We start from the raw sequence: 11,540 nt of genomic DNA, 5'->3' as shown, positions 1-11,540 counted from the left end.
TACATACAATGTACACTGTAAATGGTACGTGGAGATAGACAGTGTTAGGAATGTTATCGTGTTACTGGTATACATACAATGTACACTGTAAATGGTACGTGGAGACAGTTTGTGTTAGGAATGTTATCGTGTTACTGGTATACATACAATGTACACTGTAAATGGTACGTGGAGATAGTTTGTGTTAGGAATGTTATCGTGTTACTGGTATACATACAATGTACACTGTAAATGGTACGTGGAGATAGACAGTGTTAGGAATGTTATCGTGTGATGACAAGATCTAAATTTTGTATGAAAATAGTTATCTATTTGGAGTTATATAAATAATTGTTTTACATGGTATTTTTTTCAATCAAGTTAGTTTTATATAAAAGTGACAAAAACACCTGCTGAAGTTTGTATTTTTGCAACCTTTGAAAAGAAATATTACCTGGAGTAAATACCATATAAATATATATATAACAACTCAAATTGGGTGTGACCTGTATATTCCTATAACTGGTCATATTAAAATTTACTAAAACTCGCAAATAATTAACAACGGTATAATGATATGTATATATTCAACATTTGCGCTGTTTTCAAGGCATGACCTGATTAATATCATTTACAAACATGCACTAAAAGAAGAAATTAACTTGAAATTTTACATATAAACTATAATAAGCAGATCATGTTTCAAAGGACTTGAGTGGGTGGACGAGGCGGTTTTTGGAAACTGGGAGACTCACAACTTTATTGTAATATTGAAAATGGGCTGAAGAAACCATAGTAATATCCAACATATGTTTTGAGTGGGCAAATAATTCACATTTCACAATTAAACGAGAGTTGATATCTGCTGCACCTACCTGTGTGTGTCTCTCTCCTATACAGGTACCCGTTTCTCGACTTTTTCTTATATTATCTATTAAACCCAGAGACATTCCGAACTGAAATTGTTTAGATCACATGGTGATCACGTGACAATCTGTTATCGACGTCCCAGCTCCATGTGATGCAGACTGTTACAAACCTCTGTAGAAAAGTTGGTTTTATTCGCGAGATCAAGAGGATGTCATTGAATTCTGTCCACACCAAAACTAGAACGGGATTTGTAGACGTAAGTCAGATAAAGCTGTTTCAGTTATTGGTGTAGGAAATTCAGGAAATTACGTTTTAAACTGGTGCATATTTAGCATAAGCTTGAGCGATGAATATAGTCGAAGCACGTGAATGGGACGTTCTGTATGCGATATATAGCTTTCATACAGGCCTTGAGAATCAGGAAGATATGCAGCAACGGGACTGATTTCGCACTAGAATGCGATTAACTTCATAGAGATTTTTAAAGAGAGGATACCCGCCAACAATTATCACTAAAGCCATAGAGAAAGCCAGAAATACTACGAGAGATAGCCTACAAGCTACACCAAATAAGATGAAAGCTACCAATGTCTTACCCTTTGTTTTACCGTTCAACCCATGTAACCCGGTTATGTCTCAGAGTCAAGCACTACCTTATGTCTATATGAAAAACAATGATTAATTATATTTATTTATTTAAGGAACTGTGCTTTAATGTAATTTAATTTCCGAGATTAATTTCAATACTCTATTACCTACAATTATAGGTATAACGTAATAATTCAGAGGCTTATCTGCCCATACAACAATACACATTGATATTACGTCATAATTAAGTTGAATCCTGAAAAAAAGTACTTCAGGGGCTGAAAATATTTGTAAAATTGTCCTGATGAAGCCTCGACCGGAGGCGAAACTAGTCAACAATAAAGTCTAACCAGCTACTAAACCAGCAACGCTCGAGTTTGCTGCGATTGACTCCTAACCCTTTATTATGTTGATATTCCGTCAGTCTCCCTGCATACCCCTAGGTATCCAACCTCACGTGAAGTATCACACTGAACCATACACTTACCTAGATAGCGACGTTGGCTCCATATACCTCGTTTAAACAGAAAATACTTGTAATATTTTTACTCCATAAGGAAAAACACTTTAGTGAAGTTGTTGTAGGGGATCAATCTGGAGATCCACAAATGCTTTTCTTGGGACTTGACATTTTGAAGAATGCATCTCTCCCCCCACCCCACCCCCTTCCTTGTACTCCTGTACTATTAAGAAGCCTGCACTGGTAGAATGAAGAATGATTTATTATCTGACATAATTGTGCTGGTTGCAGTGCTTGCCTAAGCTGAGAAAATTGTCATTGTTAATTGTGATTGCACTAAACTTTCCTGAGTTGGATCCTATCACACTATATCTAACTTTTTTTATGTTAATATTTGATATATTGAACAACTGTAAGTACAAATATGATCATAAACATATTTCTCAAGTGAGAACCTGTAAGATATTTGCAATGTAAATTTTCATGGCATGGATGTTTCATCAGTATTAGCAATATCATCAGTGACGTAATTTTGTCCCTGGTATAAACTATGGTGAAACATTATTTCCAACAACCTTTATTCTGTTGTATTGTATTGCCTGATGATCCGCTGCATTTTTGTCTGTTCCCAATGCTGCCTGAAAAGGTAACAACATGTATGTTTTCCTTAAAAGATTTAGTTTTCCCCAACTTAAAATGGTTGCTAACTAAGGGGACCAACATTGGTTTTTAATTTAGTTTATAATATGGTGGTGATCAAATTTTAAGTTTTTGTTCTAACGGCCAAAGTTCAAAGACAAGAATGTATCAAAAGACTCATTAACGCCTTTTTTACCATGAACAATCATTGTCACCGCAAATGGACAAGATGTTTTTAAGTATCTAAGGAAGTCTAGAAAAGTATGATGTGGTGAAATTCTATGATGTTTTTATGTTTTTGTTTTGTGGAAACCATCCCCATGTATACGTTATCAACATTTTGATACAAATTACAGATGAATGATACAGAGACTGGTATGCCTATTGTTTTATATCACCAGGGCGGAAAATATAGTCAAGGTCGGCCATCTTACACAGAAGAGGCAGTGAGTTACATAGCAAACCTGTTAATTGATGGAAAACTCTCAGGACCCGGCAAAGGTAGATTCATGTAACTATAGATTGGCATCAAACAAAGGTAGACAACTGTATATAGGGACCAAACAAAGGTAGACAACTGTATATAGGGATACAACAAAGGTAGACAACTGTACATAGGAATCCAACAAAGGTAGAAAACTGTACGTAGGGATCCATCAAAGGTAGACAACTGTACATAGGAATCCAACAAAGGTAGACAACTGTACATAGGGACCAAACAAAGGTAAACAACTGTATATAGGGATACAACAAAGGTAGATAACTGTACATAGGGACCAAACAAAGGTAAACAACTGTTTGGGAATTTCCCTCTAGTCAGATGATAGAGTATAGGAATTTCCCTTTTGTCAGATGATACAGTTTGGGAATTTCCCTCTAGTCAGGTGATACAGTATGGGAATTTCCCACTAGTCAGGTGATACAGTTTGGGAATTTCCCACTAGTCAGGTGATACAGTATGGGAATTTCCCACTAGTCAGGTGATACAGTATGGGAATTTCCCTCTAGTCAGGTGATACAGTATGGGAATTTCCCACTAGTCAGGTGATACAGTATGGGAATTTCCCACTAGTCAGGTGATATAGTATGGGAATTTCCCACTATTCAGGTGATACAGTATGGGAATTTCCCACTAGTCAGGTGATACAGTATGGGAATTTCCCACTATTCAGGTGATACAGTATGGGAATTTCCCACTAGTCAGGTGATACAGTATGTAATTATCCTGTAGAGGTCCTGGAAGTGTATGTCACAGTGTCTCACAGTTTTGACTTTAAAACTATAAAATGTCTGATTCACATGACTGTTAGATTTGTAGAACTACATCAGAAGATTGATGACATGTTTTTGGAGTGACCCAGATTTGCTGGAGTTTTATTCTTTGTTAATAGGTTTGACTGATGAATGTTCGCTATCAGACTTGGTTGTTTGTTCCATTTTTAGAAAAAAATGGAAGAATGTTAATAGTTATATTGTGAATTTCACAATGAGTGTTGCTAGGTACTGCAGGAGATAAAATCTTGTATATAGAGGGAAATGTTGACATTTTAAAGTTTTTTAAGTTTAATTTCAAGGGATTTTTAAAAATGTATTTTTTGCACCTTTCATTTCTAAGAGTAACAAGACAATCTCTGTCAAGAAATTTGTTGCCAGTAATATCTTATTTGCAATATCAAAATTTTGTTCTTAATAACTTAAAGAAAAGATTGTTTGCTCTTTTTAAAAAAGATTAGTCTGGACTGGTTTATATGAAATATTCCATTTTCTTGTCTGTAATAAGTTTGTAAACATTAAAATATCTCTCTCAGTGTTTGTTTTAATTCATTTCAGTATGCAAGAAATGATATATGGATTTGTTAATGCTATTTTGAAGTTTATATATTGATATTATTACCGGGTACATGCATTGTGAGGAACCTCAGGGGCCGAACCAAGGGAGGTCACTACTTAAAACCTCAGCAGGTTCTGTTGACCACTCAAAGGGTAGACGCTATGGGAGACTGAGATACGTCCTTGGAAATATCAAACCTGGATTGTTGTTGTTTCTGGGAGTGAAAATGTGTGAAGAAAAATGGAGGGCCATTCATTGTTCACTAACCACTAATTAACTCTTACCTTGAACAAGAGTTCGTCTTTGATGGGGAGGTCACTAGTTCAAGCCCCAGCAGGAACAGAACACACTATTTATTACTCTGTCCCATTACAATTATAGGTATTTGCTATGATAACAATTACATTTCAGGAAATGTGTCTTATGATGTTGTTGAGCTCGGAGCTGGAACTGGAAAATTTACCGAAAAAATCATTACAAAGCTACCACAGGTAATCGTTAATATAATTAACAGGTTACAATGATAATAATTGTCTAATAATTAATTGATTAATAAAAGTTATAACATACATTACTCTGGAGATTTGTTATACAGAGTTCTAACATACTGTGATACATGTAACAGGTTATTAACTTTACACTGACAAATTTTTCTTGTATTTTATCATTTACAATTTACACTGAAGATCCATCTTGCTTTGTTTTCCTGCTAATCTGCACACAGGATATAAAATACCTAGCTACAGAACCCATGGATGGCTTCCTCGGTACACTCAAAGACCTCTGTCCTTCAGTGGACACCAAGCAGTGTACAGCAAACAATATTCCATTACCTGAAAATTCTGTCAGGGTATGTATATTAATTCAATTCCAGGTTATAATGTGTAATTATGTTTAAATCTTAAATAAGTTTTTGGCTATGCCTATGGTTCATGAATGAAGATATGTATCATATTATTTATTGTAGAATGTAATTGCTGCTCAGTGTTTTCATTGGTTCGCAAGTGTGGAGAGTCTATCAGAGATAAGCCGTGTCCTTGTACCAGGAGGCAGGTTTGGTAGGTTTAACTAAGGATAAGTTACTTCATATGACTGCAGTCAGATCACAGGGAGGAATAGTTTATATAACTTGTACCATGACACTGGGAGGACTAGTTAATGTCACTGCAGTCAGATCACAGGGAGGAATAGTTTATATAACTTGTACCATGACACTGGGAGGACTAGTTAATGTCACTGCAGTCAGATCACAGGGAGGAATAGTTTATATAACTTGTACCATGACATTGGGAGGACTAGTTAATGTCACTGCAGTCAGAACACAGGGAGGAATAGTTTATATAACTTGTACCATGACACTGGGAGGACTAGTTAATGTCACTGCAGTCAGAACACAGGGAGGAATAGTTTATATAACTTGTACCATGACACTGGGAGGACTAGTTAATGTCACTGCAGTCAGATCACAGGGAGGAATAGTTTATATAACTTGTACCATGACACTGGGAGGACTAGTTAATGTCACTGCAGTCAGAACACAGGGAGGAATAGTTTATATAACTTGTACCATAACACTGGGAGGACTAGTTAATGTCACTGCAGTCAGAACACAGGGAGGAATAGTTTATATAACTTGTACCATGACACTGGGAGGACTAGTTAATGTCACTGCAGTCAGAACACAGGGAGGAATAGTTTATGACAAGTTTCAGGTCACTGGGAGGAATAGTTTATGTAACTTGTACCATAACACTAGGAGGACTAGTTTTATATCACTTAACTATCATCATTACATAAAGTTATTTACTTACTGACTTGTAGTCAGTGAAGGAGGCAAACCAAAAGAACTTTGGAATGCTTTACCATAGCATGACACGGAGGAACTGTTTTTTACTCACAATTACTTTTCATCATCAACATTTATTGACACTGCCATCCCAATGACGGCTAGCCTAGCTGGTCTAAACACATCGATGATACCTTTAGAACTTCTAATTTACATTTGAAAATTGTTACAGAACATTTCAGTAACTTTATAAACAGCATTGCTGTACCACTTTTGTGTTTTATATAATCTGTAGCTACCTTTGTTCCTTTACTTTGTATAGTGTAACAAACTGTATTGTTATAGGGGAAAAAAGGAGAGGAGGAGGGGGGGGGGAAATTGCTAGAATCCTCCGGATCCACCTAGGATTCTTCTACCGATACATCTACCAACTAGTACCACTCACAGGATGTTGATCCTACCTATACATCTACCAACTAGTACCACTCACAGGACGTTGGTCCTACCTATACATCTACCAACTAGTACCACTCACAGGACGTTTCAGGTAACTACCTATACATCTACCAACTAGTACCACTCACAGGACGTTTTATATACATCTACCAACTAGTACCACTCACAGGACGTTGTCCTACCTATACATCTACCAACTAGTACCACTCATAGGACGTTGGTCCTACCTATACATCTACCAACTAGTACCACTCACAGGACGTTGGTCCTACCTATACATCTACCAACTAGTACCACTCACAGGACGTTGGTCCTACCTATACATCTACCAACTAGTACCACTCACAGGACGTTGGTCCTACCTATACATCTACCAACTAGTACCACTCACAGGACGTTGGTCCTACCTATACATCTACCAACTAGTATCACTCACAGGACGTTGTTCCTACCTATACATCTACCAACTAGTACCACTCACAGGACGTTGTTCCTACCTATACGTCTACCAACTAGTACCACTCACAGGACGTTGGTCCTACCTATACGTCTACCAACTAGCACCACTCACAGGATGTTGGTCCTACCTATACGTCTACCAACTAGTACCACTCCCAGGACGTTGGTCCTACCTATACATCTACCAACTAGTACCACTCACAGGACGTTGGTCCTACCTATACATCTACCAACTAGTACCACTCACAGGACGTTGGACTCCTCCACCTCTTTTTATTTTCTCAAATTTATTTTTGGTGTAACAAATGTGTGATATAACCTGTCAGAGCTTTGATTGGTTCAGGGTTTCCATAGTTTCCTTTGTGATGTCATAAATTCATGGCGTCATATGCTTTGTGACATCACCAAAGTAAGAAAGATAGAGTGAGATTTGAATTTTGTTTAGAATAACAAAGATGGATGATCAACAGAATCTTACACTCGCTTCCATTTCATATAAGATTCACAAAAACATTTCACTTTGATAAATTTTCAGACTTGTTCCATAAATCTTTAAAAGATCCTCAATATATAGCTGGTGTCATAATGTTTAGGCAGGGCATATTAGTGTACTTGTTGTGATTTAAACTGAACACCGTTTTAGAGTCCATGATTTCTGATCTTACAGAACCTAACTAGTTTACAGACTGGGATGTTTTAGCTGAGTTATCTTGTTGAGAGGAGAATTGATTTTTCTGTTAACAGTGATGATTTGGAACAACAAGGACTGGAGTGTGCCATGGGTCAAGGACTTTGAGGTGATATTGTCCAACTACTACACTAGTGACACACCACGTGCCATTAACAGAACATGGAAAACTGTAATAGAAAACTTCCCAGGATTTCTGTGTAAAGAACATACATTTAAAACAGGAATAGACTTCCAGGTAATCACAAAAATAATAAATTTTAGCTTTCCTGGTCAAAGGGAGCAATGAGCTTATACCATACTGTGATGTCTGGCGTCCATCAACATTTCCTAGAAATTGCCAATAGTCATAAACAACTTAGTGGATGTTGACAAAATTTGGTCTGAAGCATCCTTGAGGAAGAGGAACCAATTTTGTATAAATGATGGGTCTTGGGCCCATTTGGCCAGAAGGATGGGGCTAAATAGGGGATATCTAACAAATAAATTCTTTAAAATTTTTCTTCTCTAGGAATGACAGTATTTTGTATTATTATCATTGTGTATATAGGTAATTTGGTCAGAAACAGCCTTGGGAGAAGAGGAATCAATTTTGCACAAATTGAGAGTCTGGGTCCAAAGGGCCTGAGGGACAGGGGCCAATAAAGGATATATTGCAAATTATTTGAAGTCCTCTTTCTGCAGTAAGACAGGATTTTTCCCATGTTTGGTAAAAATAAATCCTTGGAGGACAGAGGACCAATTTTTATATAAACGGAACGTCATGGGCATGGATGATGGGGCCCAATAGAGGAAAGAAATGAATAGCTTTGGAATCCTTCAGTTGTTGGAATGAAGATAATTTTATCAAATTTAGTCAGAGGCATCCTTGGGGAAGAGGAACTAATTCTGTACAAATGGAGGACTTGGCCCCCATGGAGATTGAGGGATGGGGCCCAATAGGGATGACAAGATTTTATTGGCATTGGGTTGGAAGCATTCTTAGGTGAAGGGGACTTTTGTATGAAAAGTTTGGCTGACCTCCCTTGCAGTAGAGGAATGGGGCGAAGATCAAGGTAGCCATCTTGGATTATTGTTGTTATTTCTCAGAAAGTACTTGTACCTAAGGGATCATTTAAAAAATTACTTTAAGCTTTCTCTTGGTAATTTTTTAATTGTGATCCCCAGCTTTTGGCTGTTGTCTTGTGTTGTAAGCTTTTAACATTTTTTCCTTTTTCTGGAAAACTCAATGAAATTTTACAAAAACCTTCCATGGCTAAAGGCATAAAAAAAATTGTGAATCATGAGGTCCCTGACCCCAAGGGGCCTGAGGGGCAGGGCCAAAAATGGTCAAATTGATTGAAACTTTAAAAATCTTCTCAAATTCAAGGTAGGGTAGAATCAAATCTTCTTCATGGATGGAAAGGTTTCAGATACTTTATACCAAAATTGTAAATTTCATGACCCCAGACTTGAGTATTTTCCTCTGGGGAGGGATAAAATTTACTATAGTTTATATAGATAAATGACATTTTTGAGCAGTAATTGATTATTTCCTTTCAGTAATAGTTCAAACTTGATTAGAATTATTAGTATGAGCTGACAGTATGATGAGATATGCACATATTGCCCACAGCTTCCCCCAGGCAGAATAAATCAAAGAAGTTTGATACACATTAACAAGCCTTGAGAAATCAGCACAATCAACCTTCATCAAATAAAACTAAAAGACAACAAAGTCAACATCATGATCAGTACAGTATTAAAAATATATTATTCATAAATCATGAGCACCAAATGTACCTTGCCTACGAAGCGCAAACTTTTTAGCTTCAAAAACTTGAAAAAGTGTCATGGCGGTGGGTGTGAAAAACTTGAAAAAGTGTCATATCGGCGGGTGTGTGCGTGGGACAAACAGTCCAATTTTGTGACGTCTAATGAGGTAAAGCGATGTTATATAATAAGACAATCTCGCCACAACGACAAGGATTAAAGCAAAATTGATGTTCTGTTTGTAAGTTTTGTTTGTTTATAAGTGCTGTTAGTTGATAATTCAAACCAAGCCCCCAGACTAGATTCTTATCATGGCACCAACTCGCACGTACAGTGTTCTGTACGCTTGCATCATGTCGAGAAGGATTCATTGCTGCTAGAGGGCTCTAACTCTTTTCGATATTTCAGCCAATGAGAAGGCCAGGATCGGTAAATTTTGTCTGAAAGGCCGTAGCAATAGGCTATTCGTACTGAGTACGTTTAGCCTAAAAATGGGTCAGATTGACTGAAATTTCAAAGATGTTCTACTGTTCCTAGATAGAAAATTTTATATAGGAAAAATCAACTTACATCTTGTCAATAAAAATTTGTTGAAATGAAATGAAAATCAATTTTTGAGTGTAATTTCTTTTAATTCAAACTTGGTTAAAAGCCTTAGCATGGAACAGCAGTTAATGTTAAGTACGTTTGCATTATGTGTACAATGTAGTTAAAGTTAACTGAATTTTTTTAACCAAATAATTTCCATTACCTACATGTTACAAGAAGCATGGTGACTCAGGTGACCATTCAGGCCCTTGGGCCTCTTGTTGAGAGGGATTAGAATGAAATGCTTGCAGGCAATTTTGAAGATGAATACCGAAAGCAAATATAGACGACATCTATTATACATTTTTTCTATTAAGCTACACAAGTCTATGAGTTCTCTGGACATCTTAGTGTGATTATCATGGATAGAACTGTGAATTCAAAGCCATGTGATCAACAGTTATTTTTAGAAGTAAAACATGGTGTATAACATGTACACTGGAATCTTTTGATGAAAAAAATTATTCTGACTGTTATTCAGTTTATAAACTTAGATGGACATTTTTTGGAAAGATAATTTTACTGTTTCTCTGAATAATTATTAGTAATAAAAGAAAGAGATGTAAAATTATATAAATTCTCCTGATTTTTATTTTACTTAACATCAGTTAACAGGATTGGCTTATTACTGAGCTTACTACTGAATAAATATGTTAATAGGAATTCAAATCTTAATTTTAAAATCTTTAAAACTTAACTTTTTAACAAGTGTTTCTCTGTTTTATTTCAGGGAAACAAGGACTTCGTTGTCAGTCATTTCTGTACCATCAGTGTCATAGCCTCATTACCAGATGATGAAAAAGAGGCTGTACGACAGAAAATGTATAAAATTTTAGACAGCCATGAAGAAACAAGAGAGAAAGATATCATCAAAATTCCATTTGAAACAGAAATATATCATTCCGTTAAAGCTTAGTTTTTTATTGTGTACATCTTGTTACAAGTAAAACTTCTGATACATGAACTTTATATTCTATATAACATAGAGGCTTTACAGCTGATGTAATTGCTGAACCAAACGTTTATGATTTCATGACTGCAATGACATGTGATTAATATTTTCTGTTATCATACACCTTTTTAATGTAAATAAATTTGCCAATTTTTTTGTATTGTTTTGCTTTGTTTTTTATTTATTTATTTTTAATTGTTTTTTTTAATTTATTTGTTCTTTGTACACTACAGTAGCTTTAGAAGGATTTTATCAACATATATATAACAGTAATCATATATAGCAGTAATCATATATAACAGTAATCATATAGTGTGTTTTTACTCTGACAGGATTCTTACAAGTGTACTACGTAATATAGATATTGTGTTTTTACTCTGAAAGGATTCTTACAAGTGTACTACGTAACATAGATATTGTGTTTTTACTCTGAAAGGATTCTTACAAGTGTACTAAGTAACATACAGATATTGTGTTTTTACTCTGAAAGGA

The 11,540-nt window shown here is 35.9% G+C and overlaps 1 protein-coding gene across 1 annotated transcript; it reads left to right on the top strand.

Moving 5' to 3' along the window:
• The first annotated feature begins 1,000 nt into the window (after positions 1–1,000).
• Positions 1,001–11,188, top strand: LOC132559064 (uncharacterized). Its single transcript, XM_060223672.1, has 7 exons — positions 1,001–1,105; positions 2,938–3,037; positions 4,779–4,858; positions 5,092–5,217; positions 5,335–5,425; positions 7,813–7,994; positions 10,827–11,188. Exons 1-7 carry the CDS (start codon positions 1,001–1,003, stop codon positions 11,010–11,012), a joined length of 870 nt encoding a protein of 289 aa, XP_060079655.1. The 3' UTR covers positions 11,013–11,188.
• Positions 11,189–11,540: the final 352 nt, after the last annotated feature.

The sequence above is a fragment of the Ylistrum balloti genome, unplaced genomic scaffold (genome assembly GCF_031769215.1).
Source record: "Ylistrum balloti isolate Yb309-2 unplaced genomic scaffold, AGI_CSIRO_Ybal_v1 Utg370852, whole genome shotgun sequence".
NCBI lineage: Eukaryota > Metazoa > Mollusca > Bivalvia > Pectinida > Pectinidae > Ylistrum > Ylistrum balloti.
This window is presented reverse-complemented; position numbering and strand designations above follow the sequence as displayed.